General features: G+C 56.1%; 1 protein-coding gene across 1 annotated transcript in view; it reads right to left on the reverse strand.

Moving 5' to 3' along the window:
• Positions 1-22,903, reverse strand: part of KIF6 (kinesin family member 6) — a 236,775-nt gene that overhangs the window by 151,801 nt on the left and 62,071 nt on the right. Inside the window, exon 12 of the mRNA XM_069768316.1 lies at positions 3,779-3,920. Coding sequence (XP_069624417.1) covers positions 3,779-3,920 — 142 coding nt within the window. The remainder of the gene's footprint in view (positions 1-3,778; positions 3,921-22,903) is intronic.

Genomic DNA, 22,903 nt, shown 5'->3' on the forward strand with positions numbered 1-22,903 from the left:
AGCTCAGGTAATACCGCCAAATGGTGCACAGGTTTACGCTCACGCAAGCGTCGACCGATCTGAATGGCCAAAGACATAGACTCATTCAAACCAGCAGGCATAGGAAATCCCACCATGACATCCTTAAGGGCTTCAGAGAGACCCCTTCTGAATATTGATGCCAGCGCAGATTCATTCCAGTGAGTGAGCACTGACCACTTTCTAAATTTCTGACAATATACCTCTATCTCATCCTGAGCCTGACAAAGAACCAGCAAATTTTTTTCTGTCTGATCCACTGAATTAGGCTCATCGTACAGCAACCCAAGCGCCAGGAAAAACGCATCGATATTACTCAATGCAGGATCTCCTGACGCAAGAGAAAACGCCCAGTCCTGAGGGTCGCCGCGCAAAAAAGAAATGACGATCCTAACCTGTTGAATTGGGTCACCAGAAGAGCGAGGTTTCAAAGCCAGAAATAGTTTACAATTATTTTTGAAACTCAGAAATTTAGTTCTATCTCCAAAAAACAAATCTGGAATAGGAATTCTCGGTTCAAGTAAAGAATTCTGGACCACAAAATCTTGAATATTTTGAACTCTTGCCGTGAGCTGATCCACACATGAAGACGGACCTTTAATGTCCATTGCTACACCTGTGTCCTGAACCACCCAAATATCTAGGGGAAAAAAAAGACAAAACACAGTGCAAAGAAAAAAAAATGGTCTCAGAACTTCTTTTTTCCCTCTATTGAGAATCATTAGCACTTTTGGCTTCCTGTACTGTTATGAAAGGCAATTCAGAATCACAATGGACATGGAGGTCAGAGCACATACAGTGAACTGACAATAACCCAAAATAATAGAACGAGCTCTGAGACGTGGGAACTCTGCAGACCGCAATTGCTAAGCCTATCAAACCACACTAAAGGTAGCCGTGGAGCGCTCCTGACCAGAACCTAGGCGCCTCGTCACAGCCTGAGAAACTAGCTAATCCTGAAGATAGAAAAATAAGCCTACCTTGCCTCAGAGAAATTCCCCAAAGGAAAAGGCAGCCCCCCACATATAATGACTGTGAGTAAGATGAAAACACAAACATAGAGATGAAACAGATTTAGCAAAGTGAGGCCCGACTAGCTGAACAGAACGAGGATAGGGAAGATAACTTTGCGGTCAGCACAAAAACCTATAAAAAACCACGCAGAGGGGACAAAAAGACCCTCCGCACCGACTAACGGTACGGAGGTGGTCCCTCTGCGTCTCAGAGCTTCCAGCAGGCGAGAAAAACCAATAAAGCAAGCTGGACAGAAAAATAGCAACAAAATAACATAAGCAAAACTTAGCTTTGCAGAGCAGCAGGCCACAGGAATGATCCAGGGAAAAAACAAGTCCCACACTGAAACATTGACAGGAAGCATGGATCAAGGCATCAGGTGGAGTTAAGTAGAGAAGAAGCTAACGAGCTCACCAGATCACCTGAGGGAGGAAACTCAGAAGCTGCAGTACCACTTTCCTCCACAAACGGAAGATCCCAGTGAGAATCAGCCGAAGTACCACTTGTGACCACAAGAGTGAACTCTGTCACAGAATTCACAACAGGATGCACATCCAGAAAACTAAAAACACGAATTAGAGAACATCTATACGATATAGGTAACACTCACAATGTGGACAGAAATGTATCAGCAGCGTCCAGACACTTTATTACGCACCATGCCCGCAGCACAACATACTTCCAGGTCCAGGGAATAGAACGTGTAAACGCATTACCTCGCGGTGGAGACGTCAGACGATGTCTCCTCACGCGAGAAGCACATTGGATTTTTCATTTAAATACTCGATTCCCAATGGGATTAAATAAACAAAATGAAGTAATGCTGCATTATTGTTGATTATGAGATGAATTTTTTATGCATTATTTATATGCTCAGTATAGGTTTTATGTTAGGACCTTTCAATATGTCATGTGTTGTGAATTCTGCTCTTGGGCTCCCTCCGGTGGTTGTTGATGGTAATGCAGTTATTCCTGAGCAGCAGTCTTGGACAGGTGTTTCTGCTAATTGCAATTCGGACTGGGGTATTTAGCTGTGCAGGACTCATTAGTCCTTGCCAGTAGTCAATGTTCCTTTGGAAGTGTTGGTCCTCTGCCTGGCTCCTCCTGCTTGCTGCCAATTCAGCTAAGATAAGTGTTTTTTTCATTTTTTTAGACACACTGCTGTGTGTTTATTTTCTGTGCTTATCTTGTTTCTATTTTGTTCCTGCTAGACTGTGCCTGATGTTTTTCTCAGTCTAGTTGGACTCGCTGGAGTCGCAGATATACTCTCCACATCTTTAGTTAGGTGGTGGAGTTTTTGTATTTTTCTGCTGTGGACATTTTGTAGTGTTTTATGCTGACCGCATAGTATCCTGTACTATCCTTTCCTATCTAGGTAGAAGTGGCCTCCTTTGCTTATCCCGGTTTTCTGTCTGCGTGTGTCTTTTCCTCTCCTACTCACAGTCATTATTTGTGGGGGGCTACCTATCCTTTGGGGGTCTACTCTGAGGCAAGAGAGTTTTCCTATTTCCATCTTTAGGGATATTTAGTCCTTAGGCTGTGTCGAGGTGTCTAGGTCTGGTTAGGCACACCCCACGGCAACTTCTAGTTGCGGTGATAGGATCAGGGATTGCGGTCAGTAAAGTTACCACTGCTCCAGCGAAGGTCATTTCATGCTGCTCCAAGGCCACCTGATCATAACAGTCATGTGATTTATAGTCGCAATCTGGTTGGATGGTTTTCCCTTTATAGAGGTGAACAGCCAGATCATGGTATGGCTTTGACAAAGATCATCTAGATCGAAACGCGTTGCCTTACAGCCTCTTATCTATGGGCATATACCTTAGGGAGCTTGTACACCTTGTACAATTGGTTTTTACAATTATATGAATAAACGCTTTATTTTAAGGAGCTGGAACTCAGCCCCCTTTTTTTCTACTGGCAAATCCCCATGTCCCAAACGTCCAAAGAGAAGAAGGCCTTCTCTACACCCGATGTTTCCAATACGCCAGGATGCTTTTTGGTCTGCAAGGAGCCCCAGCCACATTCCAGAGGGCCATGGACAGGGGTCCTAACTCTTCACAAGAAATCTGCGGCAACTTACCTAAACAATGTCGTGATTTTCAGATCGGATTGGGAAAGTCATCGGTAGAAGGTCCAGGCGGTACTGAATGCACTGAGGATGGTGAGGTTTACTATAAGCCCGAATAAGTGCGCCATGGGGAAGGTGGCCAAATACCTAAGCTATATCATCGGTATGGGCGAAATCAAGACACAGGAGAACAAGGTGGAGGTGATCTAAAATTGGTCACAACCAATCTCAAAGAAACAGGCTCAGTCGTCTCTGGGAATTGTGGGATACTATCAGCGGTTCATCTGGAATTTTGCCATGAGAGCAGCACGCTGCTATTTTAGAATTGCATTTTTGTCACCATTTCACCAAACTTGGACTTTTTTCCTAGCAGATTAGGAGTAGTGTCGATCACAATGAGAACACGTCCTACGGGGCTTAATATCCAGAAGGGGCCTGGTCCGCAGCGGCACAGCTGGCCTTACGTGGCATTACCCGGATGTATGCGGCTCGCTCTATGATCGGTGATTTCTGCCCTCGTTCACACTTGCTGACACATCGGTGGCTCTCCCTGCACTTTATTGTTTAGCTTTGGATCCCTACATCAGACGCAGCAGACGCAGCAGGCGCAGCGCCTCCACGCCCGCTGGGATCTTGGCGCCGTCTCAGTGGCGCGCTCTGAGCTGGTAAGGATACTGATCTCGCTGTCTCGTTGCTGCAGAAGATCTCGGAGCTTCTTCACCTCGTCAGGAAGAGCAGAGGACGTGGCGGGTCTTTCCGTGGATTCTTCTAGCGAGCGCGCTGTGCCCTCTGATGGTTTCTTTCCATGCAGAACTCTCTGCCGAAACAATAAAATACAACAGATGATCATTAGCTGACGTGACTAATGGCGCCACATTATCGGTCGCACACCGCTGCCGCAGAACAGGCGCGATCCGCTCATCCCATCATTGCTGCTGAGGCCGAGGGACCAACGTGTCACAGGGGCTCGAATCTGCCCCCCCTGTGTATAACCTCTGCCCCCCCCTGTGTATAACCTCTGCCCCCCCTGTGTATAACCTCTGCCCCCCCTGTGTATAACCTCTGCCCCCCCTGTGTATAACCTCTGGCCTCCATGTATAGCCTCTGGCCCCCCGTGTATAGCCTCTGGCCCCCCGTGCATAACCTCTGCCCCCCTCGTGTATAACCTCTGCCACCCCCCATGTATAACCTCTGCCCCCCCCTCGTGTATAACCTCTGCCCCCCCGTGTATAACCTCTGCCCCCCCCCCTGTGTATAACCTCTGCCCCCCCTGTGTATAACCTCTGCCCCCCCGTGTATAACCTCTGCCCCCCCTGTGTATAACCTCTGCCCCCCCTGTGTATAACCTCTGCCCCCCCTGTGTATAACCTCTGCCCCCCCTGTGTATAACCTCTGGCCCCCCGTGTATAGCCTCTGGCCCCCCGTGCATAACCTCTGCCCCCCTCGTGTATAACCTCTGCCCCCCCCTCGTGTATAACCTCTGCCCCCCCCTGTGTATAACCTCTGCCCCCCCCTCGTGTATAACCTCTGCCCTGCCGTGTATAATCTCTGGCCTCACCGTGTATAACCTCTGGCCTCACCGTGTATAACCTCTGGCCCCCCCGTGTATAACCTCTGCCCCCCCCACCCCCGTGTATAACCTCTGCCCCCCCCCCGTGTATAACCTCTGGCCTCCCGTGTACAACCTCTGGCCCCCCCGTGTACAACCTCTGGCCCCCCGTGTACAACCTCTGGCCCCCCGTGTACAACCTCTGCCTCCCCCCCATGTATAACCTATGCCCCCCCGTGAATAACCTCTGCCTCCCGTGTATGACCTCTGCCCCCGTGTATAACCTCTAGCTCCCCCCCCCCCCCGTGTATAACCTCTGGCCCCCCGTGTATAACCTCTGCCTCCCCCCATGTATATCCTATGCCCCCCCGTGAATAACCTCTGCCTCCCGTGTATGACCTCTGCCCCCGTGTATAACCTCTAGCTCCCCCCCCCCCCCCCGTGTATAACCTCTGGCCCCCCGTGTATAACCCCTGCCCCCCCTCCCAGTGTATAACCTCTGCCCCCCCCCCCCGTGTATAACCTCTGCCCCCCCCCCGTGTATAACCTCTGCCCCCCTCCCCCCCGTGTATAACCTCTGCCCCCCCGTGTATAACCTCTGCCCCCCCATGTATAACCTCTGCCCCCCCCATGTATAACCTCTGCCCCCCCGTGTATAACCTCTGGCCCCCCGTGTATAACCTCTGGCCCCCCGTGTATAATCTCTGTCCCCCCCCCCCCCCCCCCGGTGTATAACCTCTGCACCCCCGTGTATAACCTCTGCCCCCACCCCGTGTATAACCTCTGCCCCCACCCCGTGTATAACCTCTGCCCCCTCCCGTGTATAACCTCTGCCCCCGCCCCGTGTATAACCTCTGCCCCCTCCCCCCCCCGTGTATAACATCTGCCCCCCGTGTATAACCTCTGCCCCCCCGTGTATAACCTCTGCCTCCCGTGTATAACCTCTGGCCCCCCCGTGTATAACCTCTGGCCCCCCGTGTATAACCTCTGCCTCCCCATGTATAGCCTCTGCGTCCCCGTGTATAACCTCTGCCTCCCGTGTATAACCTCTGGCCCCCCGTGTAAAACCTCTGCCTCCCCACGTATAGCCTCTGCGTCCCCGTGTATAACCTCTGCCCCCCGTGTATAACCTCTGGCCTCCCACCATGCTATCTGCCATTACTACCATGTGAGAGAGCGGCCGGTGGTGCAGAGCTCCTGATACCAGCACAGTCCTGTAATAGGAAACACTGGGGTAACAAGACCGTCCCTGATATTTCACCCGACTGAATCCTCACCTGAGAGTGATATTACTGAGAAGTGGCAGGAATCGCAGCAAGTCAGCCACAAAGTGCAGACCCCGAAACGTTACAGAGCGAGGGGCCGAGTGCTGAGGAGCAGAAAAGTCACCACCGCTCTGCTGACTCCAAAACTGCAGAGTCCAAACCTCCTCTGGTATCAGCGCAAACACTGTGCCCCCCACCAGGAGCTTTGTGGCCGAGCAGCTGCATGCAGCCGTACATCACCAAGCACAATGCCGAGCGTCAGATGGAGTGGTGTAAAGCCGCCACCACTGGACTCTGGAGGAGACGGGTTCTGTGCAGTGACGGATCGCACTCCTCTATCTGCATCTGATGAAGGATTCGGGGTTTGTTGATTCCAGGAGGACGTTACCCCCTGATTGCATTGTGCCCCCTGTACAGATGGTGGAGGAGGATAATGCTGTCGGCAGTCATCAGGGGGGCGGCCGGAGACCCTCAGCTCCAGTGATGGGAAATATTAATATTAATCTTCAGCTCTAGATATTGTGGACAATTGCAGCTTCAACTTTGTGGGAACAGTTTGGGGAAAACCCTTATTTGTCCCCATAACTGTGCCCAGTGCACAAGGTCCATAGGGACATGGGGGGGAACATAAACGGCCGCACAGAGCCCCATACAGACATGGAGAAGAGAACATGAGCGGCCGCACAGAGCCCCATACAGACATGGAGGGGAGAACATAAGCGGCCGCACAGAGCCCCATACAGACATGGAGGAGAGAACATGAGCGGCCGCACAGAGCCCCATACAGACATGGAGGAGAGAACATGAGCGGCCGCACAGAGCCCCATACAGACATGGAGGAGAGAACATGAGCGGCCGCACAGAGCCCCATACAGACATGGAGGAGAGAACATGAGCGGCCGCACAGAGCCTCATACAGACATGGAGGAGAACATGAGCGGCCGCACAGAGCCCCATACAGACATGGAGGAGAGAACAAGAGCGGCCGCACAGAGCCCCATACAGACATGGAGGGGAGAACATGAGCGGCCGCACAGAGCCCCATACAGACATGGAGGAGAGAACATGAGCGGCCGCACAGAGCCTCATACAGACATGGAGGAGAACATGAGCGGCCGCACAGAGCCCCATACAGACATGGAGGAGAGAACAAGAGCGGCCGCACAGAGCCCCATACAGACATGGAGGGGAGAACATGAGCGGCCGCACAGAGCCCCATACAGACATGGAGGAGAGAACAAGAGCGGCCGCACAGAGCCCCATACAGACATGGAGGGGAGAACATGAGCGGCCGCACAGAGCCCCATACAGACATGGAGGAGAACATGAGCGGCCGCACAGAGCCCCATACAGACATGGAGGAGAGAACATGAGCGGCCACACAGAGCCCCATACAGACATGGAGGAGAGAACATGAGCGGCCGTACAGAGCCCCATACAGACATGGAGGGGAGAACATGAGCGGCCGCACAGAGCCCCATACAGACATGGAGGAGAGAACATGAGCGGCCGCACAGAGCCCCATACAGACATGGAGGAGAGAACATGAGCGGCCGTACAGAGCCCCATACAGACATGGAGGGGAGAACATGAGCGGCCGCACAGAGCCCCATACAGACATGGAGGAGAGAACATGAGCGGCCGCACAGAGCCCCATACAGACATGGAGGAGAGAACATGAGCGGCCGCACAGAGCCCCATACAGACATGGAGGAGGGAACATGAGCGGCCGCACAGAGCCCCATACAGACATGGAGGAGAGAACATGAGCGGCCGCACAGAACCCCATACAGACATGGAGGAGAGAACATGAGCGGCCGCACAGAACCCCATACAGACATGGAGGAGAGAACATGAGCGGCCGCACAGAGCCCCATACAGACATGGAGGAGAGAACATGAGCGGCCGCACAGAGCCCCATACAGACATGGAGGAGAGAACATGAGCGGCCGCACAGAGCCCCATACAGACATGGAGGAGAGAACATGAGCGGCCGCACAGAGCCCCATACAGACATGGAGGAGGGAACATGAGCGGCCGCACAGCCTCATACAGATATGGAGGAGAACATGAGCGGCCGCACAGAGCCCCATAAAGACATGGAGGGGAGAACATGATCGGCCGCACAGAGCCCCATACAGACATGGAGGAGAGAACATGAGCGGCCGCACAGAGCTCCATACAGACATGGAGGAGAGAACATGAGAGGCCACACAGAGCCCCATACAGACATGGAGGAGAGAACATGAGCGGCTGCACAGAGCCCCATACAGACATGGAGGGGAGAACATGAGCGGCTGCACAGAGCCCCATACAGACATGGAGGGGAGAACATGAGCGGCCGCACAGAGCCCCATACAGACATGGAGGAGAGAACATGAGCGGCCGCACAGAGCCCCATACAGACATGAAGGAGGGAGAACATGAGCGGCCGCACAGAGCCCCATACAGACATGGAGAAAAGAACATAAGCGGCCGCACAGAGCCCCATACAGACATGGAGGAGAGAGGACATGAGCGGCCGCACAGAGCCCAATACAGACATGGAGGGGAGAACATGAGCGACCGCACAGAGCCCCATACAGACATGGAGGAGAGAACATGAGCGGCCGCACAGAGCCCCATACAGACATGGAGGAGAGAACATGAGCGACCGCACAGAGCCCCATACAGACATGGAGGAGAGAACATGAGCGGCCGCACAGAGCCTCATACAGACATGGAGAAGAGAACATGAGCGGCCGCACAGAGCCTCATACAGACATGGAGGAGAGAACATGAGCGGCCGCACAGAGCCCCATACAGACATGGAGGGAGAACATGAGCGGCCGCACAGAGCCACATACAGACATGGAGGAGAGAACATGAGCGGTCGCACAGAGCCCCATACAGACATGAAGGAGAGAGAACATGAGCGGCCGCACAGAGCCCCATACAGACATGGAGAGGAGAACATAAGCGGCCGCACAGAGCCCCATACAGACATGGAGGAGAGAACATGAGCGACCGCACAGAGCCCCATACAGACATGGAGGGGAGAACATGAGCGGCCGCACAGAGCCCCATACAGACATGGAGGAGAGAACATGAGCGGTCGCACAGAGCCCCATACAGACATGAAGGAGAGAGAACATGAGCGGCCGCACAGAGCCCCATACAGACATGGAGAGGAGAACATAAGCGGCCGCACAGAGCCCCATACAGACATGGAGGAGAGAACATGAGCGACCGCACAGAGCCCCATACAGACATGGAGGGGAGAACATGATCGGCCGCACAGAGCCCCATACAGACATGGAGGAGAGAGGACATGAGCGACCGCACAGAGCCCCATACAGACATGGAGGAGAGAACATGAGCGGCCGCACAGAGCCCCATACAGACATGGAGGAGAGAACATGAGCGGCCGCACAGAGCCCCATACAGACATGGAGGAGAGAACATGAGCGGCCGCACAGAGCCTCATACAGACATGGAGGAGAGAACATGAGCGGCCGCACAGAGCCTCATACAGACATGGAGGAGAGAACATGAGCGGCCGCACAGAGCCCCATACAGACATGGAGGGAGAACATGAGCGGCCGCACAGAGCCCCATACAGACATGGAGGAGAGAACATGAGCGGCCGCACAGAGCCCCATACAGACATGAAGGAGAGAGAACATGAGCGGCCGCACAGAGACCCATACAGACATGGAGAGGAGAACATAAGCGGCCGCACAGAGCCCCATACAGACATGGAGGAGAGAACATGAGCGGCCGTACAGAGCCCCATACAGACATGGAGGGGAGAACATGAGCGGCCGCACAGAGCCCCATACAGACATGGAGGAGAGAACATGAGCGGCCGCACAGAGCCCCATACAGACATGGAGGAGAGAACATGAGCGGCCGCACAGAGCCCCATACAGACATGGAGGAGGGAACATGAGCGGCCGCACAGAGCCCCATACAGACATGGAGGAGAGAACATGAGCGGCCGCACAGAACCCCATACAGACATGGAGGAGAGAACATGAGCGGCCGCACAGAACCCCATACAGACATGGAGGAGAGAACATGAGCGGCCGCACAGAGCCCCATACAGACATGGAGGAGAGAACATGAGCGGCCGCACAGAGCCCCATACAGACATGGAGGAGAGAACATGAGCGGCCGCACAGAGCCCCATACAGACATGGAGGAGAGAACATGAGCGGCCGCACAGAGCCCCATACAGACATGGAGGAGGGAACATGAGCGGCCGCACAGCCTCATACAGATATGGAGGAGAACATGAGCGGCCGCACAGAGCCCCATAAAGACATGGAGGGGAGAACATGATCGGCCGCACAGAGCCCCATACAGACATGGAGGAGAGAACATGAGCGGCCGCACAGAGCTCCATACAGACATGGAGGAGAGAACATGAGAGGCCACACAGAGCCCCATACAGACATGGAGGAGAGAACATGAGCGGCTGCACAGAGCCCCATACAGACATGGAGGGGAGAACATGAGCGGCCGCACAGAGCCCCATACAGACATGGAGGGGAGAACATGAGCGGCCGCACAGAGCCCCATACAGACATGGAGGAGAGAACATGAGCGGCCGCACAGAGCCCCATACAGACATGAAGGAGGGAGAACATGAGCGGCCGCACAGAGCCCCATACAGACATGGAGAGGAGAACATAAGCGGCCGCACAGAGCCCCATACAGACATGGAGGAGAGAACATGAGCGACCGCACAGAGCCCCATACAGACATGGAGGGGAGAACATGATCGGCCGCACAGAGCCCCATACAGACATGGAGGAGAGAGGACATGAGCGGCCGCACAGAGCCCAATACAGACATGGAGGGGAGAACATGAGCGACCGCACAGAGCCCCATACAGACATGGAGGAGAGAACATGAGCGGCCGCACAGAGCCCCATACAGACATGGAGGAGAGAACATGAGCGACCGCACAGAGCCCCATACAGACATGGAGGAGAGAACATGAGCGGCCGCACAGAGCCTCATACAGACATGGAGAAGAGAACATGAGCGGCCGCACAGAGCCTCATACAGACATGGAGGAGAGAACATGAGCGGCCGCACAGAGCCCCATACAGACATGGAGGGAGAACATGAGCGGCCGCACAGAGCCACATACAGACATGGAGGAGAGAACATGAGCGGTCGCACAGAGCCCCATACAGACATGAAGGAGAGAGAACATGAGCGGCCGCACAGAGCCCCATACAGACATGGAGAGGAGAACATAAGCGGCCGCACAGAGCCCCATACAGACATGGAGGAGAGAACATGAGCGACCGCACAGAGCCCCATACAGACATGGAGGGGAGAACATGAGCGGCCGCACAGAGCCCCATACAGACATGGAGGAGAGAACATGAGCGGCCGCACAGAGCCCCATACAGACATGAAGGAGAGAGAACATGAGCGGCCGCACAGAGCCCCATACAGACATGGAGAGGAGAACATAAGCGGCCGCACAGAGCCCCATACAGACATGGAGGAGAGAACATGAGCGACCGCACAGAGCCCCATACAGACATGGAGGGGAGAACATGATCGGCCGCACAGAGCCCCATACAGACATGGAGGAGAGAGGACATGAGCGACCGCACAGAGCCCCATACAGACATGGAGGAGAGAACATGAGCGGCCGCACAGAGCCCCATACAGACATGGAGGAGAGAACATGAGCGGCCGCACAGAGCCCCATACAGACATGGAGGAGAGAACATGAGCGGCCGCACAGAGCCTCATACAGACATGGAGGAGAGAACATGAGCGGCCGCACAGAGCCTCATACAGACATGGAGGAGAGAACATGAGCGGCCGCACAGAGCCCCATACAGACATGGAGGGAGAACATGAGCGGCCGCACAGAGCCCCATACAGACATGGAGGAGAGAACATGAGCGGCCGCACAGAGCCCCATACAGACATGAAGGAGAGAGAACATGAGCGGCCGCACAGAGACCCATACAGACATGGAGAGGAGAACATAAGCGGCCGCACAGAGCCCCATACAGACATGGAGGAGAGAACATGAGCGACCGCACAGAGCCCCATACAGACATGGAGGGGAGAACATGATCGGCCGCACAGAGCCCCATACAGACATGGAGGAGAGAGGACATGAGCGGCCGCACAGAGCCCAATACAGACATGGAGGGGAGAACATGAGCGACCGCACAAAGCCCCATACAGACATGGAGGAGAGAACATGAGAGGCCGCACAGAGCCCCATACAGACATGGAGGAGAGAACATGAGCGGCCGCACAGAGCCCCATACAGACATGGAGGGAGAACATGAGCGGCCGCACAGAGCCCCATACAGACATGGAGGGAGAACATGAGCGGCCGCACAGAGCCTCATACAGACATGGAGGAGAGAACATGAGCGGCCGCACAGAGCCCCATACAGACATGGAGGAGAACATGAGCGGCCGCACAGAGCCCCATACAGACATGGAGGAGAGAACATGAGCGGCCACACAGAGCCTCATACAGACATGGAGGAGAGAACATGAGCGGCCGCACAGAGCCCCATACAGACATGGAGGAGAGAACATGAGCGGCCGTACAGAGCCCCATACAGACATGGAGGGGAGAACATGAGCAGCCGCACAGAGCCCCATACAGACATGGAGGAGGGAACATGAGCGGCCGCACAGAGCCCCATACAGACATGGAGGAGAGAACATGAGCGGCCGCACAGAACCCCATACAGACATGGAGGAGAGAACATGAGCGGCCGCACAGAGCCCCATACAGACATGGAGGAGAGAACATGAGCGGCCGCACAGAGCCCCATACAGACATGGAGGAGAGAACATGAGCGGCCGCACAGAACCCCATACAGACATGGAGGAGAGAACATGAGCGGCCGCACAGAACCCCATACAGACATGGAGGAGAGAACATGAGCGGCCGCACAGAGCCCCATACAGACATGAAGGAGAGAGAACATGAGCGACCGCACAGAGCCCCATACAGACATGGAGGGGAACATGAGCGGCCGCACAGAGCCCCATACAGACATGGAGGAGAGAACATGAGCGGCCACACAGAGCCCCATACAGACATGGAGGAGAGAACATGAGCGGCCGCACAGAGCCCCATACAGACATGGAGGAGAGAACATGAGCGGCCGTACAGAGCCCCATACAGACATGGAGGGGAGAACATGAGCAGCCGCACAGAGCCCCATACAGACATGGAGGAGGGAACATGAGCGGCCGCACAGAGCCCCATACAGACATGGAGGAGAGAACATGAGCGGCCGCACAGAACCCCATACAGACATGGAGGAGAGAACATGAGCGGCCGCACAGAACCCCATACAGACATGGAGGAGAGAACATGAGCGGCCGCACAGAGCCCCATACAGACATGAAGGAGAGAGAACATGAGCGGCCGCACAGAGCCCCATACAGACATGAAGGAGAGAGAACATAAGCGGCCGCACAGAGCCCCATACAGACATGGAGGAGAGAACATGAGCGGCCGCACAGAGCCCCATACAGACATGGAGGAGAGAACATGAGCGGCCGCACAGAGCTCCATACAGACATGAAGGAGAGAGAACATGAGCAGCCGCACAGAGCCCCATACAGACATGAAGGAGAGAGAACATGAGCAGCCGCACAGAGCCCCATACAGACATGAAGGAGAGAGAACATGAGCAGCCGCACAGAGCCCCATACAGACATGAAGGAGAGAGAACATGAGCGGCCGCACAGAGCTCCATACAGACATGAAGGAGAGAGAACATGAGCGGCCGCACAGAACCCCATACAGACATGGAGGAGAGAACATGAGCGGCCGCACAGAGCCCCATACAGACATGAAGGAGAGAGAACATGAGCGACCGCACAGAGCCCCATACAGACATGGAGGGGAGAACATAAGCGGCCGCACAGAGCCCCATACAGACATGGAGGAGAGAACATGAGCGGCCGCACAGAGCCCCATACAGACATGGAGGAGAGAACATGAGCGGCCGCACAGAGCCCCATACAGACATGGAGGAGAGAACATGAGCGGCCGCACAGAGCCCCATACAGACATGGAGGAGAGAACATGAGCGGCCGCACAGAGCCCCATACAGACATGGAGGGGAGAACATAAGCGGCCGCACAGAGCCCCATACAGACATGGAGGGGAGAACATAAGCGGCCGCACAGAGCCCCATACAGACATGGAGGAGAGAACATGAGAGGCCGCACAGAGCCCCATACAGACATGGAGGGAGAACATGAGCGGCCGCACAGAGCCCCATACAGACATGAAGGAGGGAGAACATGAGCGGCCGCACAGAGCCCCATACAGACATGGAGAGGAGAACATAAGCGGCCGCACAGAGCCCCATACAGACATGGAGGAGAGAACATGAGCGACCGCACAGAGCCCCATACAGACATGGAGGGGAGAACATGATCGGCCGCACAGAGCCCCATACAGACATGGAGGAGAGAGGACATGAGCGGCCGCACAGAGCCCAATACAGACATGGAGGGGAGAACATGAGCGACCGCACAGAGCCCCATACAGACATGGAGGAGAGAACATGAGCGGCCGCACAGAGCCCCATACAGACATGGAGGAGAGAACATGAGCGACCGCACAGAGCCCCATACAGACATGGAGGAGAGAACATGAGCGGCCGCACAGAGCCTCATACAGACATGGAGAAGAGAACATGAGCGGCCGCACAGAGCCTCATACAGACATGGAGGAGAGAACATGAGCGGCCGCACAGAGCCCCATACAGACATGGAGGGAGAACATGAGCGGCCGCACAGAGCCACATACAGACATGGAGGAGAGAACATGAGCGGTCGCACAGAGCCCCATACAGACATGAAGGAGAGAGAACATGAGCGGCCGCACAGAGCCCCATACAGACATGGAGAGGAGAACATAAGCGGCCGCACAGAGCCCCATACAGACATGGAGGAGAGAACATGAGCGACCGCACAGAGCCCCATACAGACATGGAGGGGAGAACATGAGCGGCCGCACAGAGCCCCATACAGACATGGAGGAGAGAACATGAGCGGTCGCACAGAGCCCCATACAGACATGAAGGAGAGAGAACATGAGCGGCCGCACAGAGCCCCATACAGACATGGAGAGGAGAACATAAGCGGCCGCACAGAGCCCCATACAGACATGGAGGAGAGAACATGAGCGACCGCACAGAGCCCCATACAGACATGGAGGGGAGAACATGATCGGCCGCACAGAGCCCCATACAGACATGGAGGAGAGAGGACATGAGCGACCGCACAGAGCCCCATACAGACATGGAGGAGAGAACATGAGCGGCCGCACAGAGCCCCATACAGACATGGAGGAGAGAACATGAGCGGCCGCACAGAGCCCCATACAGACATGGAGGAGAGAACATGAGCGGCCGCACAGAGCCTCATACAGACATGGAGGAGAGAACATGAGCGGCCGCACAGAGCCTCATACAGACATGGAGGAGAGAACATGAGCGGCCGCACAGAGCCCCATACAGACATGGAGGGAGAACATGAGCGGCCGCACAGAGCCCCATACAGACATGAAGGAGAGAGAACATGAGCGGCCGCACAGAGACCCATACAGACATGGAGAGGAGAACATAAGCGGCCGCACAGAGCCCCATACAGACATGGAGGAGAGAACATGAGCGACCGCACAGAGCCCCATACAGACATGGAGGGGAGAACATGATCGGCCGCACAGAGCCCCATACAGACATGGAGGAGAGAGGACATGAGCGGCCGCACAGAGCCCAATACAGACATGGAGGGGAGAACATGAGCGACCGCACAAAGCCCCATACAGACATGGAGGAGAGAACATGAGAGGCCGCACAGAGCCCCATACAGACATGGAGGAGAGAACATGAGCGGCCGCACAGAGCCCCATACAGACATGGAGGGAGAACATGAGCGGCCGCACAGAGCCCCATACAGACATGGAGGGAGAACATGAGCGGCCGCACAGAGCCTCATACAGACATGGAGGAGAGAACATGAGCGGCCGCACAGAGCCCCATACAGACATGGAGGAGAACATGAGCGGCCGCACAGAGCCCCATACAGACATGGAGGAGAGAACATGAGCGGCCACACAGAGCCTCATACAGACATGGAGGAGAGAACATGAGCGGCCGCACAGAGCCCCATACAGACATGGAGGAGAGAACATGAGCGGCCGTACAGAGCCCCATACAGACATGGAGGGGAGAACATGAGCAGCCGCACAGAGCCCCATACAGACATGGAGGAGGGAACATGAGCGGCCGCACAGAGCCCCATACAGACATGGAGGAGAGAACATGAGCGGCCGCACAGAACCCCATACAGACATGGAGGAGAGAACATGAGCGGCCGCACAGAGCCCCATACAGACATGGAGGAGAGAACATGAGCGGCCGCACAGAGCCCCATACAGACATGGAGGAGAGAACATGAGCGGCCGCACAGAACCCCATACAGACATGGAGGAGAGAACATGAGCGGCCGCACAGAACCCCATACAGACATGGAGGAGAGAACATGAGCGGCCGCACAGAGCCCCATACAGACATGAAGGAGAGAGAACATGAGCGACCGCACAGAGCCCCATACAGACATGGAGGGGAACATGAGCGGCCGCACAGAGCCCCATACAGACATGGAGGAGAGAACATGAGCGGCCACACAGAGCCCCATACAGACATGGAGGAGAGAACATGAGCGGCCGCACAGAGCCCCATACAGACATGGAGGAGAGAACATGAGCGGCCGTACAGAGCCCCATACAGACATGGAGGGGAGAACATGAGCAGCCGCACAGAGCCCCATACAGACATGGAGGAGGTAACATGAGCGGCCGCACAGAGCCCCATACAGACATGGAGGAGAGAACATGAGCGGCCGCACAGAACCCCATACAGACATGGAGGAGAGAACATGAGCGGCCGCACAGAACCCCATACAGACATGGAGGAGAGAACATGAGCGGCCGCACAGAGCCCCATACAGACATGAAGGAGAGAGAACATGAGCGGCCGCACAGAGCCCCATACAGACATGAAGGAGAGAGAACATAAGCGGCCGCACAGAGCCCCATACAGACATGGAGGAGAGAACATGAGCGGCCGCACAGAGCCCCATACAGACATGGAGGAGAGAACATGAGCGGCCGCACAGAGCTCCATACAGACATGAAGGAGAGAGAACATGAGCAGCCGCACAGAGCCCCATACAGACATGAAGGAGAGAGAACATGAGCAGCCGCACAGAGCCCCATACAGACATGAAGGAGAGAGAACATGAGCAGCCGCACAGAGCCCCATACAGACATGAAGGAGAGAGAACATGAGCGGCCGCACAGAGCTCCATACAGACATGAAGGAGAGAGAACATGAGCGGCCGCACAGAACCCCATACAGACATGGAGGAGAGAACATGAGCGGCCGCACAGAGCCCCATACAGACATGAAGGAGAGAGAACATGAGCGACCGCACAGAGCCCCATACAGACATGGAGGGGAGAACATAAGCGGCCGCACAGAGCCCCATACAGACATGGAGGAGAGAACATGAGCGGCCGCACAGAGCCCCATACAGACATGGAGGAGAGAACATGAGCGGCCGCACAGAGCCCCATACAGACATGGAGGAGAGAACATGAGCGGCCGCACAGAGCCCCATACAGACATGGAGGAGAGAACATGAGCGGCCGCACAGAGCCCCATACAGACATGGAGGGGAGAACATAAGCGGCCGCACAGAGCCCCATACAGACATGGAGGGGAGAACATAAGCGGCCGCACAGAGCCCCATACAGACATGGAGGAGAGAACATGAGAGGCCGCACAGAGCCCCATACAGACATGGAGGGAGAACATGAGCGGCCGCACAGAGCCCCATACAGACATGGAGGAGAGAACAAGAGCGGCCGCACAGAGCCTCATACAGACATGGAGGAGAGAACATGAGCGGCCGCACAGAGCCCCATACAGACATGGAGGAGAACATGAGCGGACGCACAGAGCCCCATACAGACATGGAGGAGAGAACATGAGCGGCCACACAGAGCCCCATACAGACATGGAGGAGAGAACATGAGCGGCCGCACAGAGCCCCATACAGACATGGAGGAGAGAACATGAGCGGCCGCACAGAGCCCCATACAGACATGGAGGGGAGAACATGAGCGGCCGCACAGAGCCCCATACAGACATGGAGGAGAGAACATGAGCGGCCGCACAGAGCCCCATACAGACATGGAGGAGAGAACATGAGCGGCCGCACAGAACCCCATACAGACATGGAGGGGAGAACATAAGCGGCCGCACAGAGCCCCATACAGACATGGAGGAGAGAACATGAGCGGCCGCACAGAACCCCATACAGACATGGAGGAGAGAACATGAGCGGCCGCACAGAACCCCATACAGACATGGAGGAGAGAACATGAGCGGCCGCACAGAGCCCCATACAGACATGGAGGAGAGAACATGAGCGGCCGCACAGAGCCCCATACAGACATGGAGGAGAGAACATGAGCGGCCGCACAGAGCCCCATACAGACATGGAGGAGAGAACATGAGCGGCCGCACAGAGCCCCATACAGACATGGAGGAGGGAACATGAGCGGCCGCACAGCCTCATACAGATATGGAGGAGAACATGAGCGGCCGCACAGAGCCCCATAAAGACATGGAGGGGAGAACATGATCGGCCGCACAGAGCCCCATACAGACATGGAGGAGAGAACATGAGCGGCCGCACAGGGCCCCATACAGACATGGAGGGGAGAAGATGAGCGGCCGCACAGAGCCCCATACAGACATGGAGGGGAGAACATGAGCGGCCGCACAGAGCCCCATACAGACATGGAGGAGAGAGGACATGAGCGGCCGCACAGAGCCCCATACAGACATGGAGGAGAGAACATGAGCGGCCGCACAGAGCCCCATACAGACATGGAGGGGAGAACATGAGCGACCGCACAGAGCCCCATACAGACATGGAGGAGAGAACATGAGCGGCCGCACAGAGCCCCATACAGACATGGAGGAGAGAACATGAGCGGCCGCACAGAGCTCCATACAGACATGGAGGAGAGAACATGAGCGGCCGCACAGAGCCCCATACAGACATGAAGGGGAGAACATGAGCGACCGCACAGAGCCCCATACAGACATGAGGAGAGAACATGAGCGGCCGCACAGAGCCCCATACAGACATGGAGGAGAGAACATGAGCGGCCGCACAGAGCCCCATACAGACATGGAGGAGAGAACATGAGCGGCCGCACAGAGCCCCATACAGACATGGAGGAGAGAACATGAGCGGCCGCACAGAGCCCCATACAGACATGGAGGAGAGAACATGAGCGGCCGCACAGAGCTCCATACAGACATGGAGGAGAGAACATGAGCGGCTGCACAGAGCCCCATACAGACATGGAGGGGAGAACATGAGCGGCTGCACAGAGCCCCATACAGACATGGAGGAGAGAACATGAGCGGCCGCACAGAGCCCCATACAGACATGGAGGAGAGAACATGAGCGGCCGCACAGAGCCCCATACAGACATGGAGGAGAGAACATGAGCGGCCGCACAGAGCTCCATACAGACATGGAGGAGAGAACATGAGCGGCTGCACAGAGCCCCATACAGACATGGAGGGGAGAACATGAGCGGCTGCACAGAGCCCCATACAGACATGGAGGAGAGAACATGAGCGGCCGCACAGAACCCCATACAGACATGGAGGAGAGAACATGAGAGGCCACACAGAGCCCCATACAGACATGGAGGAGAGAACATGAGCGGCCACACAGAGCCTCATACAGACATGGAGGAGAGAACATGAGCGGCCACACAGAGCCTCATACAGACATGGAGGAGAGAACATGAGCGGCCGCACAGAGCCCCATACAGACATGGAGGGGAGAACATAAGCGGCCGCACAGAGCCCCATACAGACATGGAGGGGAGAACATAAGCGGCCGCACAGAGCCACATACAGACATGGAGGAGAGAACATGAGAGGCCGCACAGAGCCCCATACAGACATGGAGGGAGAACATGAGCGGCCGCACAGAGCCCCATACAGACATGGAGGAGAGAACATGAGCGGCCGTACAGAGCCCCATACAGACATGGAGGGGAGAACATGAGCAGCCGCACAGAGCCCCATACAGACATGGAGGAGGGAACATGAGCGGCCGCACAGAGCCCCATACAGACATGGAGGAGAGAACATGAGCGGCCGCACAGAGCCCCATACAGACATGGAGGAGAGAACATGAGCGGCCGCACAGAGCCCCATACAGACATGGAGGGAGAACATGAGCGGCCGCACAGAGCCCCATACAGACATGGAGGAGAGAACATGAGCGGCCGCACAAAGCCCCATACAGACATGGAGGGGAGAACATGAGCGGCCGCACAGAGCCTCATACAGACATGGAGGAGAGAACATGAGCGGCCGCACAGAGCCCCATACAGACATGGAGGAGAGAACATGAGCGGCCGCACAGAGCCCCATACAGACATGGAGGAGGGAACATGAGCGGCCGCACAGCCTCATACAGATATGGAGGAGAACATGAGCGGCCGCACAGAGCCCCATAAAGACATGGAGGGGAGAACATGATCGGCCGCACAGAGCCCCATTCAGACATGGAAGAGAGAACATGAGCGGCCGCACAGAGCCCCATACAGACATGGAGGAGAACATGAGCGGCCGCACAGAGCCCCATACAGACATGGAGGAGAGAGGACATGAGCGGCCGCACAGAGCCCAATACAGACATGGAGGGGAGAACATGAGCGACCGCACAGAGCCCCATACAGACATGGAGGAGAGAACATGAGCGGCCGCACAGAGCCCCATACAGACATAGAGGAGAGAACATGAGCGGCCGCACAGAGCCTCATACAGACATGGAGGAGAGAGGACATGAGCGGCCGCACAGAGCCCAATACAGACATGGAGGGGAGAACATGAGCGACCGCACAGAGCCCCATACAGACATGGAGGAGAGAACATGAGCGGCCGCACAGAGCCCCATACAGACATGGAGGAGAGAACATGAGCGGCCGCACAGAGCTCCATACAGACATGGAGGAGAGAACATGAGAGGCCGCACAGAGCCCCATACAGACATGGAGGGGAGAACATGAGCGGCCGCACAGAGCCCCATACAGACATGGAGGAGAGAACATGAGAGGCCGCACAGAGCCCCATACAGACATGGAGGGGAGAACATGAGCGGCCGCACAGAGCCCCATACAGATATGGAGGAGAGAACATGAGCGGCCGCACAGAGCCCCATACAGACATGGAGGAGAGAACATGAGCGGCTGCACAGAGCCCCATACAGACATGGAGGAGAGAACATGAGCGGCCGCACAGAGCCCCATACAGACATGGAGGGGAGAACATGAGCGGCCGCACAGAGCCCCATACAGACATGGAGGGAGAACATGAGCGGCCGCACAGAGCCCCATACAGACATGGAGGAGAGAGGACATAAGCGGCCGCACAGAGCCCAATACAGACATGGAGGGGAGAACATGAGCGACCGCACAGAGCCCCATACAGACATGGAGGAGAGAACATGAGAGGCCACACAGAGCCCCATACAGACATGGAGGAGAGAACATGAGCGGCTGCACAGAGCCCCATACAGACATGGAGGGGAGAACATGAGCGGCTGCACAGAGCCCCATACAGACATGGAGGGGAGAACATGAGCGGCCGCACAGAGCCCCATACAGACATGGAGGAGAGAACATGAGCGGCCGCACAGAGCCCCATACAGACATGAAGGAGAGAGAACATGAGCGGCCGCACAGAGCCCCATACAGACATGGAGGAGAGAACATGAGCGACCGCACAGAGCCCCATACAGACATGGAGGGGAGAACATGATCGGCCGCACAGAGCCCCATACAGACATGGAGGAGAGAGGACATGAGCGGCCGCACAGAGCCCAATACAGACATGGAGGGGAGAACATGAGCGACCGCACAGAGCCCCATACAGACATGGAGGAGAGAACATGAGCGGCCACACAGAGCCCCATACAGACATGGAGGAGAGAACATGAGCGGCCGCACAGAGCCTCATACAGACATGGAGGAGAGAACATGAGCGGCCGCACAGAGCCCCATACAGACATGGAGGGGAGAACATAAGCGGCCGCACAGAGCCCCATACAGACATGGAGGGGAGAACATAAGCGGCCGCACAGAGCCCCATACAGACATGGAGGAGAGAACATGAGAGGCCGCACAGAGCCCCATACAGACATGGAGGGAGAACATGAGCGGCCGCACAGAGCCCCATACAGACATGGAGGAGAGAACAAGAGCGGCCGCACAGAGCCTCATACAGACATGGAGGAGAGAACATGAGCGGCCGCACAGAGCCCCATAAAGACATGGAGGGGAGAACATGATCGGCCGCACAGAGCCCCATACAGACATGGAGGAGAGAACATGAGCGGCCGCACAGGGCCCCATACAGACATGGAGGGGAGAACATGAGCGGCCGCACAGAGCCCCATACAGACATGGAGGGGAGAACATGAGCGGCCGCACAGAGCCCCATACAGACATGGAGGAGAGAGGACATGAGCGGCCGCACAGAGCCCCATACAGACATGGAGGAGAGAACATGAGCGGCCGCACAGAGCCCCATACAGACATGGAGGGGAGAACATGAGCGACCGCACAGAGCCCCATACAGACATGGAGGAGAGAACATGAGCGGCCGCACAGAGCCCCATACAGACATGGAGGAGAGAACATGAGCGGCCGCACAGAGCTCCATACAGACATGGAGGAGAGAACATGAGCGGCCGCACAGAGCCCCATACAGACATGGAGGGGAGAACATGAGCGACCGCACAGAGCCCCATACAGACATGGAGGAGAGAACATGAGCGGCCGCACAGAGCCCCATACAGACATGGAGGAGA

This window comes from Ranitomeya imitator, chromosome 5 (genome assembly GCF_032444005.1).
Source record: "Ranitomeya imitator isolate aRanImi1 chromosome 5, aRanImi1.pri, whole genome shotgun sequence".
Taxonomy (NCBI): Eukaryota; Metazoa; Chordata; class Amphibia; order Anura; family Dendrobatidae; genus Ranitomeya; species Ranitomeya imitator.